We start from the raw sequence: 25,236 nt of genomic DNA, 5'->3' as shown, positions 1-25,236 counted from the left end.
GATATAAATCCAAAAATTATCAAACAGTACCCATTGATTAAATTTCTAAAACATTCTTGCCTGAGTTTTGGTCTTCTCTGTCGGCTGCTCCACCGGCTCCTCCACCGGCCGCTCCACCGGCATGTTACCGTTTCTTCTTTTACTAGTCCGTTTCGTTCCTTTTATACTTTTAGGGATATATCGAATCCTTTCAGACCATAAACCGGTGATAGTTACTGAAGAACCTGCTTGTATGGTGAGGTTTGCTCCTCACTTATATATTATAACTTGGTTTTATCTCTAGTCGATGTGGGACTTCCAACCTTTATATAAGTGTTGTATGCATGCTCTTTTGGAATATTAGTTTGTCGTTCTATCTCTATTTGTTTGTATGGTCGCTTTCTTGTTTAAAATGATCAACTTAATGGTGTGAATAGATGAGGATGCTTATGTTGATCAGGTGCATGATGGGGATATTGAAGCATAGAGTAAGATGTTAGTTTTTTGTTTATATCTATTTTCGAAAGACTTACACTTTTGATGTAAGTGTAATAATAATATACGATCTTTGTATATATATTTTTTGGTGTTATAGTTATATTTGGATAACTGGAATAACATTTATATATTTCTTTGAATTGATTATTCTTTACGTTAGATGTGTGATAATTCTTATGATAGTTGAATACTATTAAAATGTAATGTTATACAAACTAATCAAATTGTTAAAGGGTAACGAAAATTATTTTAGCAAAACAAAAGATTCTCTGATGAAACAAAAATTAAAGATCAAATAGAATAAAAAGGATAAGTTTATGCTATTGCACAGTTGAAATTGAGAGTGAAATGTTTTTACGTAAAAAAACAATAAATAAAAATGTTAAAAAAGAGTATAGCAATATTCAAATTTGAAACATATAAAACATGTTAAGCTAGATTTAAATCTTCCATTGTTCTTTCTAATTTTTAAGGATGTCCGAGAGAAGAGGTCATCATACTGTAACATTCCGCGAAAGTGGCAGCCAATTAAAATTGTTACACATGCTAAACACATTTTCCTATATATACATACAGATACAGGTGAGAAAATATAGGAAAACATCAAAGAATCATCTCATATATTGGAGAGAACTGAAACCAAATCTGAAAAGTTGTCATGGCTTTCCTCTCGGGAGCCATCCTAATCACAACATTGGTCTTTCTTGTAGCATTCTCACTTCCTAATGTCCATGCTGCTGGCAAAAGCAATAACAAATATAACAAGAAAGGTGAACTCAGACATCATCGTCCAATTTTTAAGCCTACTGGATGGAAGAAAGCTCTTGCAACCTTCTACGATGGAGACACTAAAACATTTGGTACAATATTTCTTACCTGATTTCATTACTTATATCTAAAGCTATTCAGTCTAAATTTTTTTACCATGTTCAAAATAAAAGATGTGTTATAATATAAAAACTCATTGAAATAAATGCATGTACCAATACTATGTACGTAAAGTTGTTACGAGTATCTTCTTAATGAAACCTGATCACATTGCATGCAGGTGGAGCTTGTGGGTACGATGATGTGGTTAAGGATGGCTATGGCCTAGATACGACAGCATTGAGTTCAGTTTTGTTCAAGGATGGACAGACATGCGGTGCATGTTACGAGATCAAATGTGTAAATTCTCGTGCAGGATGTAAGGCAGGGAAATCCTCTATTTTTGTGACGGGAACCAATCTTTGCCCTCCAAACTACGATATACCTGGTGATAATGGAGGATGGTGCAACCCACCACGCGAACACTTTGATTTGGCCAAACCTGCATATCTCAAAATTGCAGAGTATAAGGCTGGCATAGTCCCAATCAATTATCGCAGGTTACGAATAAAAGCTTATCATATTTGCATAAGGTGGTAGTTAAAATATTATAAAAACTTTTCCAATGATATTTATTTAAGTGTAGGAGTCTTACAATTTTGCAGGGTACCGTGCAAGAAGAAAGGAGGAATTCGGTTCACTATCACTGGGAATCCTTATTTTAATCTGGTATCAGTGTGGAATGTTGGAGGAGCTGGAGATATCACACAAGTGCAGCTAAAGGGTAACAAGAAAATCAAGCATTGGACAAATTTGAAGCGAAATTGGGGTCAAAAATGGGAAACTGATGTCATGTTAGTGGGAGAGGCACTGTCTTTCAGAGTGAGAAGCAGTGATCTCAGGTACTCTACCTCTCGCTGGATTGCTCCCAGTAATTGGAAATTTGGTCAGACTTTTGTTGGCAAGAACTTCGTTTAGATCTTTCTCTGCAACTTGCTCCTTTTATCTAGGAAGTGACTACTTAGCAATTTAGTTTAGCTCAGATAAACATTATTCCTACATCACTTTCTGTTTCCAAACATGTCTGATTTATTTTTCAGAAAAGAAAAATAAAAATGAAGACATGAAATATGAATAATAGTTTTTTTTTATTGTGTACACCAATTCTTATCGGATTCTATTTTTAATAATCTTTCAAAGTTACAATACAAAATTTATAATCGAAGACACCAACGTGGAAAAGTAAAAAAGAAACACAACCAAAATTTAAATAAAAAAATTCTCACATTGTATATACAATTAATTTGTAAGTACTTGAAATGTCTAATGTATATTTTATATAAAAAAAAAATACTCATCAAATACGATACAATAATTCAAATTCACAATTTACATTTTTTCTGTAATAAAATAGATGGCAGAATGATAACATTCTAATATATTCAAACTAAAATATAATATGTATAGGGAAACAATCTAGGAGAGAATTTAATGCCTTCAAGTTAACGGGGAAAAGTTCTCACTAACAGTACATAAACTATCAGAAAAAGTTGTATAATGAATTAAACTAAATTCAGGCAAAATTTATAATGTTTACAATATTACATGGAAAAGTAAGACCTTTTCTGAGGTACCCAAATCAGCAAAAGTATATTGTGAAAAACTAACTCTTCAAATGATGATGACATCTTGACATCAAGATATAAGCCGCTGATTAAAACTGCAACAATCTGGAAAAATGAACCGTTTTGACAAGGTCGTACGCCTTTCCGTTGATCGAACCTCTACTCAACATCTTTTCTTGAACATGTATGCTATATTACGAAAGCTAAGCTGTGAGTCTGCAATGATTCACCAATTTTTCCACCATGATTGAAAAAGCCATGTCATCAGCACATAACTATGTCCAATATGCAACGATACTTTATGTCTTTTTCTTCTTTCGCTTCACTTCTCCAGTGTGTGACCTTTCTTCTAAACGTTTAGATTGTCGAGCACGTATCTCTAGCAGTTTTGATCTTGCATCATGAAAAAGAGCATCTGATCTAGATGCCATCAATTGCTGAAAGATCATTTCAATATTGAATCAGCGTGTTTATCAGTGGCGAAAAACTGTTCGGAAGAATTTTTATACAAACCTGAATATGATCCATGGCTGCGAGGTTAAAACCAAAGATATCCTTCCATCCCTAGCACAAGATTAAGACACCAAGTTGTCAACGATACAATCAAGTTCACCAGTTAACTATACTGAAACTAACGAAATAACAAAAATATTTAATTTCGAAAACATAAATCCTAATTGCCTTTATTGGCAGAAAATATTTTCTATTACTAAAATTAAAGCTGGATAATGATAAATTAATTTTTAAAATTATTGGGCTACCTACATGTTCATTCTGATCACAAACAAATAATACTACTTATATTAGGATTATCACCCATAACCATCAGATATTTTATTCTTTTGAAAAACCGTACGTCTGTAAAATGCCCATGTTAGATATGATAGTACGGTGTCTGAGGACTCGCAGTGTCATGCATAAGATGTCTACAATCCCTAGCATGTAACGCCTCCCAAACATTAGGATAAGAAATAATTAAGAATCGTCAGAAGAATAATTTTCGTAAGTTTAGTCAGTGTTTCATCATCCTTCGCAAAGGTCCATTGTCATTTGCTCCAGTTTTATCTCATCAGGCAATTTTCAAAAGAGTTTGAATATTGGGCATAGCACAACCCATCTACTTTTTAAACCAAACTTTCACAACAAAAACGTATCACAGAAATACATCTAAATTCGAAAAATTTAGGTACAAACAACAAAACATACAATCCAAAAGTATTACCAATTTCTTCACAGGGAGTCCACACTCATAGACATGTAAAACTTCCATAATGAATTAATCAATTCAAATCTAAATACGCTTTCTGGCAGTAAATTTTAATGTACCAAATACGACAAAGCTTCAATTATTTAAAAAAAATAAAAAAAGTAAAAACCTAGCATATTTACCTTGACCCTTTCATAAAAAATGTCACTGAAAACAGTCAAGATAGGTCGGGCAGCTGGTGTGGCAAGAAGCTGGTTGTAATGTGCCTGCAACAGCAGCGTACCTACTCTGCAAACAAGCTCAACCTGCAATTATCAGAAAGACATTAATACCAGCATCTTGTAAAAATATCTAAAATTTTTATACATCTATTATTGTTAATTTAATTATCATCATCAACATCATTACTATGTATGATAACATAATTTTTCATATATAAAGGGTAACCTTATCAGAATATGAAGTCCAGTCTTTCAAGTACGAGAGAAGCTTCAAAGCATCTGAAAATGGTAAAGCCTGCATAATGTCATGATATACGTTAGACTAGATTTGTACACTTGTAAATTACACCAAATTCTTTATGATCTCCACCAATCTTAACATGACTAGTTTGGAAAATTTAGGCTAAAACATAAAGAAACAGATAATTTAGTCTTTTATTGTTAAGCCCTTCCTAAGAAGTGTGTGCTCTCAGTTCAGTCATTACAAGGAATGATGCCACAAGACATTTTAACTGGAGAAACACTTATGCAATCGCTTTTAAACAAATGTCTTTCTTAGAAAATTGTCTTTTTAAGTCTAACTCAACCTAGAAAAACAACTTCTGAAATAAAATTTACACCTACTTATATACTATAATTTGATCATATCTCTAATCGATGTGAGATATCTCATAATCTTGATATCAAAGTAGCTCAATCAAAAGATAGTATTCTAAAAAGCAATGTCTTAAATATCTTAAAAAGAAACAAGTATGATTGACTATAGACCCAAGCATAGTCTTATGGATCCAAATAATAAAATTAATGATCGAGTAAAGTGAACCTTTCTCAGACCAGAAAGATATAAAATACTTGTTGGGAAACTTATTTAATCGTTACTAGGCTCCTTGTGTTGCTCACTAGAATGTTATGGTTTGCATCCCCATATACCTCAAAAAAGGCTCTAGGACATTGATTCATATATGAAAAGGGAAATACTCAAATGTATATAGGTATTGCGATGCTTATTGGGCAATATCTACCTCTAGATAATGTTTTTTCATTGGAGGTAATATTACTTCTTGGAAGACAAAGAAATATAATGTGGTTGTTCAATCTAGTGTTGAAGTTAAGCATAGGACAATGATGTTACTTGTGAACTTCTGTGGATAAGACAATTCCTCCAAAAGCTGAAACTTTGTCGAATTCCTACAAATGAGTATGTATTGTGATAACCTAACACTAATTCACATGGCTTCCAATCTTGTATTTCATAACCAAACATATAAAAGTTAATTGTCATTGTTTGAGGTGTCCTCCAAGGAATTTGCACTATATTTGTCAGCTCAAATAATCATCTTGCAAATATTTTGACTAAATCCTTAAGAGGACCTTAAATTCAATGTGTTATACAATTTTGGTACAAACAATTTGCATTTTCGGCTTGAGGAGAGTAATGGAATAGCTTAGAACTAATATTTTGACCAACCCCGGGAAAGCTGAAAAGCTATGTTTTGTTGTATTGTACCAATTTATCACCTACAGTAATTCGTGGTCTTTTTTATATCTTCCCTTTGTATCTTTGATGTGTGTGTACATACAGGCATGAATCGGCTGAGAAACAATTATCACCTCGCATCCTTTCTCATATTTTCATTCTCAAGTTTAAGTACTAAATACGTCCTTAGCCATGTTGTTTACCCAAATGAGCCCTTTCACCATTTTTCCTTTCAACAAATTAGAAACTAAATATGATATGCAGGAATATTATTATAATTGAGGATAGAATATTTTAAACCAAATAGAGTTGGTGAGGAGATGTAACTGTTAAATATAGTGAAAATTATATATTGGAATTAATCCCTTGTGATAAATACACACATAGGGTTCTCTATTTATAATAGAAGAAATATGGACTAAGCCCAAATACAAATGAATATGTAAGAATAAAATAAAATAAAATAAAATAAGAACAATGTTTCCCTAATAAACATATAAAGACTATATTTTCCTAATTAACATAAACACAATATAAACTAAATATAATATCTCTAACAGTAACCAAGTTGGAGTAACCAAGTTGGATTACTATAGAAATGTCAAAATTTCTCCATAAATGTCTGAATATATAGATAAAAAAAAGAAAAAAGAACTAGTAGAGATCATAAATGTGACCCTGCAGAAATAGTAATGAATCAAGAAGTTCAACAAACTCAATAGGCTAATACATATCCCAAGCAATGGTTTAAAAGTAAGATTAACATATTGACAACGAAAAATGGAATGGGCCTAAATGCAGTAGCCTGAAATGCCTTGTATTCGTGCATGAGATCAAGCAACAAAAATGCAATTCTCAAACATACCAGTAATGTTTGCTCCAAATCATTGGTGTGAACATTTGAAAATGCACTTAAAACATAATCAGAAGGTGAAAGCCCGTTCATAAGCGGATTTGATTGGAAAACAGCAACATTTCTGTTATTTTTATCCTCCTGAAATACAAATTCAAATAATTGCAACAAAGAAATCAGGCATTATTTAACAATATATGTAAGATAATCTTCCTCTGCACTTTCTGCTACACGTCACAGAAAATGAACTGAAGATATATTCTGCAATCATCCATACTAAACGATAGAATTGAAAGTTTAGTCTTTGATAGAACCCAAATGTGTAATTATTTTTTATTTTTCTCCTGAAATCTAAAATCAAACCATTGCAACAATGACATTAGGCACTAAAAATAAAATATATAAGACAATCTTCCTAATCACTCTGTTAGATGTCACACAAGACGAATATAATGTATTTTCTGCAATCATTCATACTAAATGTATATTGAAATATAAGTTTTTGATATAACCAAAAGATGTAATTTGATGTAACTAACCCTACGTACTGGGAAAAAAACACTTTATTGAACTTCCTGTATACATATTTTCAAGCTCAAAGTTGTTTAATGTATAATTTGATAATTACTTGCAGAAATCAAGTGAGGAGTCATTAGTTCTCTATTATACAGGCGCTAACACAGGAATTGTAAGCTGAAAAACTAGCATACTTGTTTAGAAAGACATCCTCTGTGCAAGCATGTTTTCCAGATTCATTTGTGAGATAAAAGAACAATTTAGGCCATGGCAGTCATAGATTAGGGAGCACGTGTGCACTGTAGAGGCTACTAAACTTGTTTACAAACCCATTTGCTTATGCATGGGTATCCATATATTGCAAAAATGCAACTAACTATGCAAGCAAGTTTTCGAGATTTACTTTTCAGAAATTGCGTGAGTTTAGATTCGGGTAGTCATCTATAAGGAAACAAATGTAAACCTGATGTTCTGCAATGCGCTTTTTTTCAGCTTCTGCAATGTCTAATCTTTCAATAATCAAGTCAGTTGCAGTAAGGGTTTCCTGGGTTTGTTTCCCAGCTAAAGCCACCGCTCCCTCCTCTGGTATTTCTTCCTTTGATGCGTACTTGTTTTCAAATGCATTGTCGAGATCAGCCTCGAACATTTCCTCCAACCTTTTTTCCTTTTCTTCCTGCAGTTGAAATGTTCTACTTACTCCAGTGACATAAATTTAATGAAGAAAATTCAATTGAAAGTACTCCTGTAATAAAATTAGAGACACGGGCACTTTGTCCTGCTTTTAACACGTGTAGGCCATCTTATACAAGTTGTGAATACCTCAATGAAAAACTGCTCTTCAGTGCGATCCCAGCGTCGGATGGAACGATCATGAGATCCAGTGACAATGAAATCCCCACGATTACTGACTGCAAGACACCAAATATCTGCATGATGTCCTTCTAAAGTCAACAGCAGCTCAAATTTATCAGCATCCCAATATTTTACTAGGCGATCTTTTCCAACACTGAACACATAATGTGTCTTGGGAACAAATTGTACTGCCATAACACTGCCACATAAATAGCATAATATAATTCAAATACGGATTCATCTAGGCTCCCCAGTTAAGAAAGGAAATAAAGAACAGCAAATAATTGTGTAGCACCTGTCAGCATGTGCAAAAATGGATTTATGACAGTCACCAAAGTCTAGACCCCAGATCTTTAAATTTTTATCTGCAGAGCCAGTCACAATTAAATCTCCATCTGATGAGATATCCATACACAGAACAGGCAGCTTGTGGCCATATAATGAAAGGAAAAATTTGAACGTGTCTGCAAAGTGAACCTGAACGATGAACGAAATTATTTAAAACACACTAGAAGCATGAAAATAGGACTAAGCATAAATACAAGAGCCACCACTATCTCAATATAAAATAAAAGTACCCAACATAGGTGTCCAACACACCAAGAATTTTGCATTTGCTATGAAAAGCTGCATAAGTAGAAATATAATTAACTAACTTACCGCTTTAGCCTGTATCACTCACTATATTTGCAAAATAGCATTCAAACTACAGATGCATTTGAATAAAAAGCATCATTAGGTTCTTATTCAATAAGCTCTTACCATTACAGGGCTTATGGCAAAAAATTGAGTGGTAAACTTGTTGGAAAAACACAAATAAAGTATTTTGGGTAAGCTACACTGAGAAACTTATGGAAATAAGTTAAAAAAAAAAAAAAACTTATTTTATGGGAGTTGAAATCTATTTTCTTAAGCTCGAGTGAACTTTCATAAAATCTTCCAAATCCCTCTGAAGCAAATAGAAATATGCTTAGCCACATTGTCATTTGTATATGAAATGATCAAATCCTATGAAGGACAGACATCTCCTGTCAGAATTGTCACAATGTAAAAGATGTTTTTGATACCAATACCTACCCAACTCCTCTGACAGACATAAAAATACTGATTAAGTTCCCGATTAAAAAAATCCAACTCAGACATTAGAAATGCCACCTCAATAAGGTTGATTACCAGAGCCACCACCCACATACAGATGGGCGCAGGCTAACATTATTAGAAAATGGTTTTATATTTTAGAAAAGTCAACCAATAATATAATATTAAATATTAAAAGAAAGCATATCATTTTATCAAATAAAATTGTCACTTACTATTATTTTTCAATACATTATACTCAGTAAAAAATAATGGCTTTTCAATGTAATTATAATTATCTTTTGTTATGTTGTTCCAATTTTATTTCCTTAGAGTCTCCTTTCACATGTGTGCGTGCAGTGTCCTCAATTTCTGTGCCTCTACATAGAAATAATGTTAAGGTTCCCAAATCGCCAAGAAATGGTAAACAATGTAAACTCTTCAAATTTTCATTTTCATGTGCACAGGTAAAACAAAAACGACAATAAACAAAGTAAAACTTGCAAGTTAATTTTGTGTTTTCGGAAACCACATATTATAAACAGAACAGGAAAGATTAAGGCATCTAACCTTCACAGTACTATCCAATAGAGCAACAGCAATATATTTAGCATCAGGGCTAATTGCAACAACAAGGGCATCATCATTCATTTTCATGGTACTGACATTTGACACTACGAGTTGCTTAGTAGCCTGAAACAAAATAAATAAAGTTGCTAAATAAACAAATTGGATAACCATTTGTACTAAGATGATTTGGCATGTATTAACTGGGAACTAATTAGAGGACACAAAAAAAGTATACGAAAATTGGAAAAGAGAGGCTGGGAGAGCACATTCACATAAATTAGAAAAATAAAAAAATAAAATGGGAGAAAACAAAACAATTCTAGTATAAACAACATAAGAACATCTACTTTCACCTTTTTGGAGTAGCACCACCTGAGAAAAAGCTATTAAAGAAAACATAGGTTAAGTGCATCTATATAGAAGGTATGAGATGATCTTTCATTTGATTTTTATAATGTAAGTTCGAGTTAATTATTAATAAATTTAGTATGAGATGGAAATATGGAATGTTATTCAGTAGCTTCTGTGTACATATCTACGTGGAGACAGTTTTGTGTTTGTAGTTTAAGTATTTGATTCTATCAATTAAATATAAAACATAAAGATAAATACAAATGAACTTCTCAATGAAATATTGCATTATTATTATAAACAAAAAGAAGTTTTAGATTTTTACTGTTAAATATATATTTATCTTTTATCTTTATCTTTTATCTTTTATCTTTTATGTTTAGTTTGTTTATTATTATTTCTTATTCGTATTTTGGGCTTAGCCTATATTTCTTTTATTATAAATAGAGAACCCTATGTGTGTATTTAACACAAAGGACTAATTTTATATATAATTTTCACTATATTTAACATGGTATCAGAGCCTGGTTTCTATCCAGGGACCTGTGGGTTATGAGCCCACCACGCTTCCGCTGCGCCGTCATCTACCGTTGCCGGCAGCACCATCGTCTATCGTTGCCGGCAGCGCCATCGTCTACTGCTGTTGTCTACCACTGCCATTACCGAAGTTTCAGTTTTAACCAACGATCACACGGTTTTGATCGTCCGCCATGCAATCACCAATGTCATCAACGACACCTTCATTGGAGCTCCTACACGCTCTCAACGCCTTTTGAAGTTATGGATTTGCTCCCTTTTCCATCATGCATGGTGGCATGTCGAGATTGCATTCATCGTGTGTTGTTGCACGTCCTGTGTCCTCTCAGGTAGCTATTCAGAGCATCGAGGTTGCTCTTTTTCCTTTTTAAGGTGCCTTGATTGGAGAAATTTTTAATTGTATAGTTTCTCTCTCCTATTCATCCATGGCTTCTTCCGCTGCTGTCTCTTCTGACCTCTCTTTTCACCATTGCGTTTGACCCGTCCAAATATGTTTTTTTTCCATGGAAAAGATGGTTTGTTGTTAGTTTATTTATAGTCGTGGTGGCTCTCCAACAATTACCTCTTTATCCACTGGTGGCATTCCTCAAGGGTGATTTGCAAGAAGAAATTTACAGGGAGCAACCTCCCAAATTTGTTGCTCAGGGGGAGTCTTTTGGGTTGGTATTTCATCTTTCATGTCGTCTTGTAAATCATTAGCAATTTGATGTCTCTCAAGTGTGCAGAAGCAGATATTTTCACTAAGTCTTTATGGACTATTTTAGTAACAAGCTTGGTACATACGATTTGTATGCACCAGCTTGAGGGGGAGTGTTAGATATATATTTATCTTTTATCTTTATCTTTTATCTTTAATTTGTTTGTTATTATTTCTTATTTGTATTTTGGGTTTAGCTCAAATTTCTTCTATTATAAATAGAGAACCCTATGTGTGTATATAACACAAGGGATTAATTCTATATATAATTTTCACTATATTTAACATTTACCAATGCTCTATATGCACTATAATACAAAACCAAACAAAATGTTAAATTCCTGGGTATTTTAGAAAGCAAAACAATTTATATTCTTAAAAAGAAAAGGAAAAGGAAATTATATGAAGGTGATGGACATACTTGACCAGGTTTTTGCTTCAATTGGTACTCCCAAAATTTGACATCATGATCAGCACTTCCAGTGACAAAACCATTTTTATGAGGTAGGGCAGCAATTGAGCGAACAGAACCACCATGAGCTTCCATTACTTCAACACAAGTGCCGCTTCCAATGTCAATAATTTCTATGGTTCCATCTTTAGTTCCAACAAGCCCATACTTGTTAGTGGGAAGAATTAAACTGCACAGTCCATACCCAGAATCAATGGTTCTTAGGCAAGCGCCAGTAATTGGGTTCCAAATCTTTACTGCATTGTGACTGGTTGACATCAGAAAAGTGTTGTCTGAACTAAGCGTGACACTTCTAACATCAGAACGATGCCCTTGAAGATCAATAGCAAGTGTTTTTCTGGTTTCACCAAGTTCAAGGGAGTAAAACTCAAGAAGATTATTGTTCAGAGACAATGCTAAACTAGCCAATGAATTTTTTGGAGTGATTGGACAGAAAGAAATGGAGCATATCTTTTTGTTAGCTCTAATAGTATGCAACAGCTTGAAAACATCAGGCACAGTAACTGCAGGGTTAGTTGTTTCTGTGGGCACGTGAGTGACAGAAGAGTTATCTCCTTTGTTAGCATTATTCCCGTCTCCATTTTCTACTCCGTCCAAAGACTCTTTACTGTGTTTCTTCTCTTTCTTTCGGTGAACCCTTCGCTTTGCCTTGCGCTTTGCTTCAGCATCATCCAATACACGATATATTTCTACAGTTTTACCGGCAACTTGGCAAGCTAGCAGGTTTCCAGACTTGTTGAACTGCACAGTTGCAACCCTATCCTTACTTTGTCGCTGAATTTCACCAAAATGCTTCAACACTTCCCATTTGCTTTGAATGGAGGATTCTTCACCACCATTTAAAGAGTTCCCATCCACAGACTCGTCTCTGATTACATAAAAATGAAGTTCACTATCTGCAGAACCAGTGACCAGATACCTCTCATCCAGATCAACATCCAGGGACCATATTTCACTATGATGTCCACCCACAATTTGCATACAGTGCTGGGTATCAAGATCCCACACTCTCAAGAACTTGTCTTTGGAGGAACTCACAAGTTTTTTCCCAGAATTCAAAAAAACAACATCAGTCACCTGCCAGAAATGAACGAAAACCACATAAACGAAACTGTCAAGGTAAGTTTGAGACAGAGGGTTTTGGGGGCAAAGGAAGAGCAACAGTCTCATTTCAGGTAAATATTACTTTTCTCTAGTTTACTCACTTTTAGAATATTAAAAAGATGACAGTGTATCAAAAATCGTTCCATCCCTTATTCTCTTATCCAAAACCTATACAACTCTTTTAATTAAGGCCCTGTTTAGATAAACCACCAAATAAGTATTCACAAGAGAAGAAAACAAAAAGGTAAAATGAATTAAAATTTTCCCATTAGTTAAAATGAACTTACCTACTTCAACTTTTATGTAAGACCTTTCTCGTAACTTCTCTAAAGCTGATGTACATAAGTTCATTTTCACTTAAATAAGTTTGATTTGTTTCTTTTTCCTTCTTCTATTAAGTGCTTACTGAAAAGTCTTTCCAAATTGGAACCTAATCCAAAGGTAAGAAAACCAAACCTGGTCACGATGACCACGAAGGCGAAAGAGCCCAGTCTCGCCAACCACGTCCCATAAAATAACATCATTATCCTTGCTACCAGAGGCGAGCAAGGAGCCAGCCTTGTTGTAACGAAGAGCGGTGACAGCTCCCTTGTGACCATTTAGCGTAGTCTCACACGCTCCTTTATCAGAGTCCCAAATCCGTATGCTACCATCCCCGTAACCACCAGCAATCTGCAACACAACCATAAAAAGTTTAAGAGAATCACAAATTCACGCTGGCACAATCGAGATTCGAAATTCATTACCAATGAGGAAGGAGAGGAGGCAATGGAGGTGACGGCGAGGGAAGGACCACGCGATGCAGTAGAAGGTGTTAGGGTTTTGGTGCAGAGGCCCTGCCGCACGTTCCAAACGCCTATCTTCTCGAGTGCCGGAGAGAGGAGGTGCTTGCCGGAACTATCGTATGATATGTTGGAATCCACCGAGGCTATCACTCCAAACGACGCCGCCGGCTCGAATCGGAGGTAGGCCTTCACCATGGTTTTGCCGCGATGACTCTTTCTGAGTCGAGGGGTTTAAGGGCAAGGTTTATGGTTCCGGACTCTTGGCATTTTTATTTTTTTATTTCGGCTTTTACTTCCTGCACCCCTCAAATTTTTAAAATTATTGTTTTATCCTCCAAAAAAAAATGGCTTTTACTTTTCTAAACAATTTTTTTGGAAGTTTAGGAACGAAATTCCAAACCTAGAATTTTTAGCACGAAATTTTCCGAATAGAAGTTTTGAAATCAAATATTTGGAATGTAATTTTCAAAATGTATAAACTATATATCGAAATTTATGAAATGGGATTTTCAAAATAAGCTTTCTGCAATATATATATATATATATATATATATATATATATATATATATATATATATATATATATATATATATGTTTATGTTTTGGAATAAATTTTTCGAAACATCCTTATATAAAATATATTTCTAAAGAGTTTTTTAGAACACATGAAATACGTACAGAAGGAGATTTCTTAAATGAGCGGTCTCAGCATTTTATCTTTTTCTTCTTCTTTTGAATGCAATATGTCCCCAGAAAGATCTTTCATTTTTCTTCTTCCTCTGCAATAGTGGTGATGATGGTGGCAAAAGCGATCACAACAATGGTGGTGTGGTGCAGTGATGAAAAATGTTGGAGTCTTTTTCTTTTATTGTGAGAGTGCAGTTAGTAATTATGGGGTCTAAAGAGCAATAGCTTTTTTTTTTTTTTCTAAATTGAGTCTATGTCTGAACCAACTTTAAGAAAGAGGCTATTAGGGTAGTTTCTTTTTGCAGCTCTATAGATTTCTTCTTGTACCCTTATAAGTTCTTGTATTTTGAACATAATTAATTTGCTTATTTATATAAAAATAAATAAATTTGTCTATTTAGGGTCAAATTTGCTTAGTTTTGTAAATTTGTCCGTATGGTGGTAATTGTTAATCAAAATAGTGAGACCATAATAAAAGAAACAAAAAAAACTCAGCAAAACATTAATCTTATTTAAAACCATTAGATACTTGTGACACAAGTTTGAAAGACCTTTCAAAATACATCCAAATAGACACCTAATGTAGTTGATATATAACATGAACTTCTATTTTGTTGGTATATAGACTAGCAATATTTTTATATTGCTGATTTTATTTTGTTAGGCAATGATTGCATTAACAAAAGCCAATTTAAAATAGAACAATTAGCTAGCGTACTAATCTAAACTATGCAAGTATGTATTTGATAAGAAAATTATATATATTATTTAATTTATTTTTAATTATTATAAAGGAGCAGTGGAAAGAGAGAGCTTTGTGAATAATGTTTTTCCAAAAAATTAAATTAAAAAAATAGAAGGAAATTATGAAAGAGATGATCTATAGTAGTGAAACGGGTAGAGTATAGTTAAAATGATATTATAATAGAATACAAGTATTGTATTTTTCTTTGAAACGATTGGCTAAATAAAAGAAACGGTCATTATTTTGACAGAGACAATTTTGTCGAATGTAGACGTAGTAGATGCATATCTTATTCTTTAACGCATGTTTTTGACTAATTATGTGGTTCAAATCTGAGAGAAAACCCACCACCAAACACATTACATTCACTTATGTTTCCACATCAAACGTGGTCTTTTGGTTTAGATCTATTTATTAAGTTAAATAAATAAAAGGTAAAACTAAAAATGGTAGAGTTTATGTTTTGTATTCTCTTAGTTAATATTGAAATGTAATTATATAAAACATTGGTTTCCTTTTAAAATTATAAATTTGAAATTAATGTAGGAACGAATGAGGAGTAGCTTGGATTATTTAAATTAGAGTTTATTATATGAAAAAACCAAATGAAAGAGTTAAATGGGTGCAGAGAGTCGGTGGCCGCCAGAGAAATTAAAATGCAACTGGGCATAGAATTTGGAAAGAAACAAATGTTATAAGGAGTTAGTCAACAAGATTGAGAGAAAATTAAGAAAGAAATTGGTGGAAGTGAGTAATGATAATTACCGACTCTTATTGTCTCATATAATAATTGCTAATGATGAGATGATAAAGTTATGGCCACAAAAACCCCATTATTAATATACCAATTCAAGACTCATTTGCAAAGCTTCCTTTGGCCACTTTCAAACGTCTTACTCACCCATTCTTACCTAATAGGAATGTCACACGTGTACACAACCACATTAAACGATATCAGTATATATATATAAAAAGAAAAAGTCTCTTTCACAACTTTTATATAAACAATACATTATTATGATTGGTCCGTTTCAAATATCTTTTTAAAGATAAATTCAAACAGTTCAATAAAATAATGACACATGTTCTGTTGTCAAAAAGTTGTTAAAGAAGAGTTGTCACCGTATGAAAAATAAAGTACTAAACTTTAATTTTAAAAATAATATTATTAATTCATACCATAATGATATTGTTTGAGAAAATTAAAATGCGAAGTACATTTATTATACCAAAAACATACAATTTAGCAAAATCATTTAATGTACTACATTTAAGATTCTTTACTACCCTTAAAAAACGTATTTTCTTTTTAAATAAGATGATCGAGAGAATAAAAGAGTCAAATATCATATAGCAAAGATAATAACATAAGATATTTACGATATATGACAACATAGTTAAGTATATAATAATCATGGAATTAAAAATATTTTTTTTTCATTGAAAATATCATCAATATATTCTCACACCATTTTGAATTTATCCTTAAAGTAATTTGTGATAAAAAAAAGATTATTTCTTTAAGCTGTGATTAAATAAAGTAATTAGGACACAGACATGTTACAGACAGTGCAGGCCATGAATAGGGACACCAATTCACCAACCGTCTTTGAAACGTAGGACAAGTAGGCCATCCATAACATCTAATTGCTGTCTTGTAACAGCAGTTTCCATTTTTTTTTCATAACACTCAGTGGATTTAGATTTAGTTATTATATTTATAAACTAATAAGTTATGTATGTATATATTCATAGTGGGAAATATTTTAAATTTGATGCAGTCAATTCTAAAAGCAATGTATTTAATAGAGAATTCGTGCGCACATTTAATGCTACAGTCTACGAATATATATTAAACTTTAAATAATGCTTTTGAATTTTTTAAATTATCATTTACTTTGCTATAAAGCATTCTCAAAAAAAAATCATTTATCGTCTTGAAAGTAATTTTCTAAATACACACACATATATATAATATCGTATGATTTTTATATTGTTACAGTGACGTCTATGTATATTTTTATAAGGTATGATGTGTTATACATGTCTTTAAAAAATTGACATGGTACTTTAAATATAGCATAATAATAATGATTTTTTGTATAGTATTTACTGAGTCTGTTTCACAATATTGTTTTCTTCTCTCTCTTTTTTCAATAATATTGTCCTCTCAATAGCCGAATGTTTATCACTTATGAGTTTTTTCATCTAGGAAACTGTGTTGACTTTTATTTATTATTATTTTTTAATTACTGAACCTTATTATATAATTGGTTTAAATATTTTTTTTCAACTTTTGTTTCATTATTTTGAGTTTATTAATTTAGCCTCATTTCTAAAATGCAGAAATAATATTTTTCTTCAAATTTATCGTGACAGTGTTATTACAATAATAGGTGACATTTGTTGGTGTTAGTAGGTGGCGCTTTCTTTTACAAACGAGGCACGATGTAATGTTAATGTTATTGTCTCTGATGTAAGTTTCTGGCCATTGAATTTTTCAATCTGACTTCATTGGAAGGATCGTCTAACAAATTATTCAAACTTTACATTATGAAATATTTAAATTATTAATCAATGCTAATTAGTTTCCTGACCAATGGTTATCTAATAATGACAATCATATAAAATAATAAATGGAAAACCAAATCATTTTTACTTTTTTAATGTGTTGATGTGCGCATATTAATCAGCTATTGTAAGTTAGCTGACCCATAACTTGATTTGGATCAATTGACCTAACTTATGTTCTGAATTGTCATTAAAAAGCTATTTTGAAAAATGAATTCATTCATTTTTGAGAATTTTAGAAGAAGTATATAATCTTCCATTTGAACTGAGTTATTATTCTCTTGTTCTAGCATTCTCCGGCAACAACACTGTTTCATCACTGCTCACAATTCTCCGGTAAACTTCTCTCACACTTCTTCCCTTGTGTTAATGGATGTCAACTTCTTATTCACTAATGTCGTATCTCACAATCTTTGTTACCTTAGCTTTCCAATTTCTTCTGCAACTTGCTTGTGTATTATATTTTGGCCGTTCTTTCTGTATTCAAAGCTACGGAACCTATCCTTATAAGCCTATGAAATCTCAACACTGGAATTCCAAGTATTATTTAGCCATGTAATGATGTAAGGATCAAGGAGCTTCATTTGCTGCAGATTTTCTTGTTATTAGTCTTCTGTTTTTCTTTGACTCTCCCCCAACACTTACTCTGTATTGTATATAGCTTCAGTTATTTTCTTTAATAAATTTCATCATAATGACGGAAAATGTTGTTACCTTTTTCATTTAATTCTTGTTCTTTTTATAATTTTTTCATGATACTGTTGTTTAATTGTTTTCTGTTCTCCATTTTAATATCATGATCGTACTTTGCTGTCTGTCCTTTTTTTTAGTAATTTGTGGTCTGCAATATTCAGTGAAGAACATGGCGTGTCTGGTTACTGCGCTTTAGAATTAAACTTGTTTCTTCACACACACACACACACTGTAATATGACTTTGATTATTGAATTCTCGGCCATCTTTCTTTTTTCTCCTTCCCTAGTAATAGCTAGAATATAACATATCTGTTTTTATCTTGTTTGAGACTACAGGCATCCTTCGTGGAAAACAAGTCTACTCGAGTCGCATAAAACTACTACAGGCAATACAAATTGCATGCCTAGAGTTCGAATCTGAAACCATTGGTTAAGCTGTAGCAACCTTTTCAGTCGATCCAGACGTTGAGTATAATTATATATTGTACCTTAAGTAATAACATATACTATTCCAGGACAAAGAGTTTCAAGGGTGCATCTTTGGGTTAGAAATCCTATATGCAAACCTTCTTGTCTTGGAGCGGCTGAGAAATCGCGAAACTTGAAATTCTACAGGGAAATCTTTCTTCTGGTAATTATGAATGTCTGGCCCCGTGGCCATAGCAGATTATTCAAATGGAGGAGCACTTTCTTTAAAAGAGAGAACGAAATCTGTTGATGTGCTTGATGAATTAGACCAACCTTCTACGCTGACAAACGGTGAAAGTGATGGCTTTACTGTTGGGCAACTCTTACTCTCTAATGGAGAGTCATATTCTGGGTCCCTTTATGGCAATGTTTCTGAGGGCTATGGGACATACACTTGGTGTGATGGTTGTGTATATGAGGGTGAATGGAGGAGAGGGATGAGAAATGGTTATGGGAAGATAAGATGGCCTTCTGGAGCAGTGTATGAAGGTGATTTCTCCGGTGGATATATCCATGGCACGGGGACATATATTCGTTCTGATAAATTGACCTATAAAGGTAGATGGCGGTTGAATCTTAAACATGGTTTGGGATATGAAGTTTATCCTAATGGAGATACCTTTGAAGGTTCTTGGATGCAAGGAACACCAGAGGGCCCTGGCAAGTATACGTGGACCAATGGAAATGTTTATGTGGGGAATATGAAAGGTGGGATAATGTCTGGGAAAGGAACACTCACCTGGATAAATGGGGACTCGTACGAAGGAAACTGGTTAAATGGCATGATGCATGGATTTGGAGTTTACACTTGGAGTGATGGAGGAAGCTATGTTGGGACTTGGGCATTTGGTCTAAAAGATGGCAAAGGAACCTTTTACCCAAGAGGTAGCGGGCTTCCATCAATGCAAGAAATTTATCTCAGTGCCTTGAGAAAAAGAGGGCTATTGCCAGATTTGAGAAAACCGACGCAAGTGAGAGATGTCAAGCTACCAGAAAACCAGCTGTCAAGTCATGTTTCATCTGATAATCTTGCAAAAGGAAACCTGCTAAATCTGGAACAGTCTAATAGAAGAAATGTGTCTCTTGAAAGACGTTGGAGTCTCGAGGTGTCGATTGAGAAAGTGATTGGATATGATTCAGCATTAGGATTAGCAGATTCTGTGCCAGAAAGTAGCGACAAAGAGGTTGATACAACGATCCCAATTTTGGAACGAGAGTACATGCAAGGTGTATTGATAAGTGAGGTTGTGTTAAATAATATGTTTTCATCAATGTCTAGAAGGGCAAGGCGACTTAAAAAAAAGCTTGCCAAAGAGATTAAAAAACCTGGTGAAATAATCATTAAAGGTCACAGGAGTTATGATCTAATGCTCAGTTTGCAGCTTGGAATAAGGTAAAGACACTATGTTGACCTGTAGCATACTCAAACTGCTTCAGTTGTTATCATTTGTTACATTACACTCTAATTATTCTCTGCAACTTCTGCATGCTTTTGCATTTATTCTATTGCACATGGCATATGCTAACATTTCAAGATAATCCAAAGTTGGAAGGCAATACCCAAGGCATAAAACCATAATTATAATATAGGTTTGGTTGATGGTTCTATTCGTCAATCATATTAAGGTCCCATACCTAACTTCTTTTGGTGTGCAGCTCCAATAAAGATATGAGAATCGCATGACAATTATAAGCTGTTTTCGTTCAACAAAGTTTCTCGATTGTATTGATTAGCTTATACAGTGGAACATAGACATCTCATTTTGTTTTATTACTCCGATTTTAAGAATAGGACGTCAGGAGGCCGAAAACTGTGAACTGAAGTCACAAATTTTCACATAAGTTGAAGTTAAAATACTATCCTAAACAGACTATCTTCATTTTCCTTTGTATGGATTTTCCTAACAATGTGAAGTTTTTGGTTAGACTGGAGAACTACACACAAATCAATTAGTTTAATTTATATATTCTGGATTAAACCAGAAAAGAAGTTACAACAGACCCCAGACAACAAAAGAAAATTAAAGGACAGACTCCCTCATTGAGAGTAACCTCTCTTAATACACAATACATAGATAGGCCTAAGAACTAACAGAGACTCGTCCTCTCTCAATACACCAAGCACATTTTTTAATAATGGTTACATAACACATAATGGCGCAATGTATTAGTTACTAAATTCGTGTTGTTCACACAACTGTCTCACCATTCTTCAATATGGTTGCTTTTCCATGGATTTCCTTGTAAATGTCCTTCAATTGGTTAGGTATACCGTGGGCAAGATAACACCTATACCTACGCGAGAAGTAAGAATATCAGATTTTGGTACCAAAGCAAGCTTTTGGATGAATTTTCCTAAAGAAGGTTCTCAATTAACACCTACCCATCCATCAGAGGATTTTAAATGGAAAGATTACTGCCCCATGGTGTTCAGGTCAGTAGTTACTCCTGATTTTTTTATGATCTGTGTCTTTCATGTGGCGCTAATATAATTGTTAAACCGTCTAGGTTTGCATGTAAATCTGTCTCTTTAAGCAAGATTTTAAAACCCTTTCTGAGATAGTTAGCCTACTTAGCTCCCATCATATTGTGGACGTTTCCAATTTGAATCAAATTGTCTCCTTTGAAACATACCTGTGCTTCTATTATCCTTAGTTTTGTGCGTTATTTTTAGAAGAACAAACGTGTTCCAAATCTGAGATAATATAGGATTCAAGAGTGTAAGATCATAATGTGGGACTCTCAAGTGTTTGGTTGATCATAATATGCATTCTTAAATTCCACAAGTCCTTCCATGAGATTGTTTTGATATAACCTATTGCAGAAATTTGAGAGAATTATTCAAGATTGACGCTGCCGACTACATGATGTCCATTTGTGGAAACGATACTCTGAGGGAACTATCTTCTCCAGGGAAAAGTGGCAGTGTCTTTTTCCTGTCTCAGGATGATCGTTTCATGATCAAGACATTGCGAATGTCTGAAGTGAAGGTGCGTGCTTATAAATGTTTCAGTTAGAACCAATAGAAGGTCGAAGGTAGTGTTATAGTATTTCAATAACGTTTACAAATGTTTCAGGTGAACCTCTCATATTTCGTGTGGACTCTATTGCATATATTCAATGTACTCATAACAAATTGAAGCTAACAATTTATTTGCAGAAATTTAGTATGGAATTTCGCAGCCATTAAGGAACGAGAGAGTGCTTAACTAGTTCTCCTGCAGAGCCCGTAATAATTTTGTGGCAGAGTTAGGATTTTACAATAGAGCTATTGTCGTGGTTGTAGAATAATGCTAGCCTTTTTCAGAGGCAACTCGTAAAAGAAGAAGCTTTTAGCTAATACGTACTGAGGCAACTTACAATTTTAGTAATGTTATCTTAGTATTCACCTGTTATCATCTACTTGTTTTCAGTGTATAATAAGAACTCCTTTATTCAACATTGGGCATGCAGGTTCTTCTAAGAATGCTGCCAGACTATCATCATCATGTGAAGACATACGAAAATACACTTATCACAAAATTCTTTGGCTTGCACAGGATTAAGGCTTCAAGTGGTCAAAAGGTAACGTGCACATTGCCTTACAGCATTTTTCAGATCATGGGTAATTTTCCATATCAATAAAGATGGAATGTCACGTTTCCTAATACTTGCAATCTGAAATATAAATTATGACAAATATCATAAAGTGAATTTACTATATCAAATATTTGAGACAATCAATCCCGCTTCTTTAATTTTTTTCATATGCATTTCCTGAACTAGTAGTCCAATATTTGGATATAATTTTCCCTTTTGCAGTTTCGCTTCGTTGTAATGGGAAATATGTTCTGCACGGAACTGAGGATCCATCGGAGATTTGATTTAAAAGGTTCTTCCTTTGGACGATCATCAGACAAGATAGAAATTGACGAAAATACAACACTAAAAGATTTGGATCTGAACTGCTGTTTCTACTTGGAACCGTCTTGGCGGGAGTCTTTATTAAAGTAAGCTGTAGTTACAACAATTTTTCTTTTGCATTTGGGTTTCTTATACACGGTAAAAAATATTTATTGAAAGAGGTCAATTTTCCGTATCATAAAGGATTACCCAAGTGTAAAAACATGACAAAAAGAAGAAACTTTATTATAACGTATATATAAGAAAAGGAAGATAAGATATTCTTCTTGGACAAGGTAACAACAGAAAACGTGTGTATCTTCTGTTTAGTACATTACTGTTGTCTGAAATATGCTGCAAAAACCCTTGGATCATGTTTTGATACTGTGAGCTATGAATATGTATATACATATATGTGGGTAGACTATGTCTCCTATAAATTATGATGCTATTGAAAACAGTAACTATTGATGTCGAAATTTTGTTTGATCTTTGCAGTCGAAATTTTTTATGATGCATATAGTGCAGCATGCATACAAATATTTTTTTAATTGGCATAATATATCTTAAACCATGCATCCTGATATAAAATGAAAGACGTTTTTTTAATCCTCTGCAAATACTGAATATTTCCTCCTACTCATACTTTTGTGCAGGCAGATTGAAATAGACAGCAAATTTTTAGAAGCACAACACATTATGGATTACAGCCTTCTTCTAGGTGTTCACTATCGAGCTCCACAGCATCTGCGTCCTCTCATATCATACAACCAAAGTAGAAGTGTGGATGGATTAGCAATGCTTGCAGAAGAAGGTGAATCCATTGTCTAGTTTACAGATTTATATTCTTGATTTATATAAGCATGAATGAACCGATCAACTTAAAAACTGTGATGTGCTAACGATGATTTGGTAGATCCTCTGGAGGATGAAGCATCCTATCCACAAGGTCTTGTTCTAGTTCCTAGAGGAGCAGATGATAACAGTGTTGTTGTGGGCTCACATGTGAGGGGTAGTCGGTTGCGGGCTTCATCTGCTGGTGATGAGGAGGTGGATCTACTCTTACCTGGTACAGCAAGGTGTGGTTTCTTAATTACTTTGCCTTGGCCTTTAATCTTCAAGTTAAATAACTCAGGTTAGCTAGACTGTTTGAGAGTTCTCTTGTTCACAGCATATGCAGGTTAGATCAAAGGACAAAACTTATATACAATTCTTTAGGTGTTCATATTATTTTTCAATCAGAATTCAAATTTCACCTAAGTAACATATCTAATAAAAATTTTGTATGAACGATTATATAGATGATCAAAGTGAAAGTTTAGATTTGATAGGAAAACAGCATAAATAACACTCTGAGACTGTATCTAAGTTTAACACAAATCAGATAGAATATGATCGAAAGGGTTCGGTATAACAGATAAATTGGTTATTTATTTTCTTGAAATTGTCACACGTGTTACTTATAATGTAGACTATTCAAACTATTCTATTCAGGATTTTAATGATTATAATGATTCCTTTACTCTATAATTTTGTATCATTGCCACAATACTGCAAATACCCATATGCATATTTGTCTTCTGAATTTGTTAAACAGACTCCAAATCCAGCTTGGTGTGAACATGCCTTCAAGGGCAGAGCAGATTTCAGATAAACAAGAAAAAGCAAAGTTCCAGGAGGTGTACGATGTGGTGCTGTACCTGGGTATCATTGATATATTGCAGGACTATAACATGACCAAGAAGATTGAACATGCTTATAAATCTCTTCAGTTTGATTCATTGTCTATCTCAGCTGTGGACCCTACATTCTACTCTCGTCGTTTCCTGGAGTTTATTCAAAAAGTGTTTCCACCAAATGCAATGGCAGGTGGATAATTGAGATTTTGGGGTTATATTTATCCACTTAATTTGTTACAGAATGTGGATTGCTCCAGAATTTCTATAGTAGGTGACCATTGGGCATGACGGTGATAATAGAAATCTAGTGAATAAAGAGTATCTCAAAGTAAATATACATAAAAAGTTTTATACTTAAAGTATTCAATAATTTTAACCAATTCTTAAACAAGGTGGATATAATCTTCTTTTTTTCAATTTAAAGAAGATAAATCTAAAATATACTTTATGTTAAGAAGATTATTATTTCTAAAGGTCCGTTATTTGATAAGTTTTATTTGTTTTTCTTTTAATGCAATTTGCTAGGGATAATGCTAATTACACCTATATAACTTAATCATTTGTCTTTAAATTTATTTCATCCGTTTGTCGGTCTTAATAATTATTTATCTTTTTTAATCAAAATCTTAGTTTTACATTGATTGATGAATGGACATAAGTATTATTGATTTAGAAATTTGAGGACTTTCAACATCAATTATAATTGATGATGTATTATTTTTTTTTTATTGAAATTCTAATCGATATAAAACATGTTAAATGTATCAATCATTATTGTAGCAATAAAATATTGATTTTTAGAATTAAATATTAGATTAGCAATAGAAAATGAAATGAAATAATATAAAGAATTCAATTAATATAAATAATGTTAGAAAATT

At 33.3% G+C, this 25,236-nt stretch overlaps 3 protein-coding genes and 1 long non-coding RNA gene across 4 annotated transcripts; 2 read left to right on the top strand and 2 right to left on the bottom strand.

The window, feature by feature from the left end:
- Positions 1 to 1,098: 1,098 nt before the first annotated feature.
- On the top strand, positions 1,099 to 2,397 carry LOC106756925 (expansin-A16-like). Its single transcript, XM_014639523.2, has 3 exons — positions 1,099 to 1,337; positions 1,526 to 1,844; positions 1,950 to 2,397. Exons 1-3 carry the CDS (start codon positions 1,136 to 1,138, stop codon positions 2,260 to 2,262), a joined length of 834 nt encoding a protein of 277 aa, XP_014495009.1. The 5' UTR covers positions 1,099 to 1,135; the 3' UTR covers positions 2,263 to 2,397.
- Positions 1,183 to 2,312, bottom strand: LOC111241372. The gene is made up of 3 exons (XR_002667325.1): positions 2,196 to 2,312; positions 1,940 to 2,061; positions 1,183 to 1,786 (listed from the first exon to the last, which is right to left on the bottom strand). It is a non-coding gene; the product is annotated as an uncharacterized LOC111241372 (long non-coding RNA).
- A 326-nt stretch (positions 2,398 to 2,723) lies between the features above and the next one.
- LOC106757808 (WD repeat-containing protein 3) lies at positions 2,724 to 13,875 on the bottom strand. The gene is made up of 12 exons (XM_014640607.2): positions 13,590 to 13,875; positions 13,300 to 13,515; positions 11,689 to 12,816; positions 9,683 to 9,805; positions 8,331 to 8,512; positions 8,003 to 8,234; positions 7,647 to 7,856; positions 6,680 to 6,808; positions 4,564 to 4,632; positions 4,299 to 4,421; positions 3,423 to 3,473; positions 2,724 to 3,346 (listed from the first exon to the last, which is right to left on the bottom strand). The coding sequence occupies exons 1-12, from the start codon at positions 13,821 to 13,823 to the stop codon at positions 3,209 to 3,211; spliced, it is 2,835 nt and encodes a 944-aa protein (XP_014496093.1). The 5' UTR covers positions 13,824 to 13,875; the 3' UTR covers positions 2,724 to 3,208.
- A 5,092-nt stretch (positions 13,876 to 18,967) lies between these two features.
- On the top strand, positions 18,968 to 24,640 carry LOC106757771 (phosphatidylinositol 4-phosphate 5-kinase 9). The gene is made up of 8 exons (XM_022779019.1): positions 18,968 to 20,187; positions 21,061 to 21,228; positions 21,619 to 21,784; positions 22,248 to 22,358; positions 22,596 to 22,783; positions 23,333 to 23,490; positions 23,593 to 23,755; positions 24,274 to 24,640. Exons 1-8 carry the CDS (start codon positions 18,968 to 18,970, stop codon positions 24,551 to 24,553), a joined length of 2,454 nt encoding a protein of 817 aa, XP_022634740.1. The 3' UTR covers positions 24,554 to 24,640.
- Positions 24,641 to 25,236: the final 596 nt, after the last annotated feature.

Source organism: Vigna radiata, chromosome 3 (assembly GCF_000741045.1).
Source record: "Vigna radiata var. radiata cultivar VC1973A chromosome 3, Vradiata_ver6, whole genome shotgun sequence".
NCBI classification, from domain to species: domain Eukaryota; kingdom Viridiplantae; phylum Streptophyta; class Magnoliopsida; order Fabales; family Fabaceae; genus Vigna; species Vigna radiata.
Note: the sequence above shows the minus strand (reverse complement) of the source record. Positions and strands in the feature narration are given on the sequence as shown.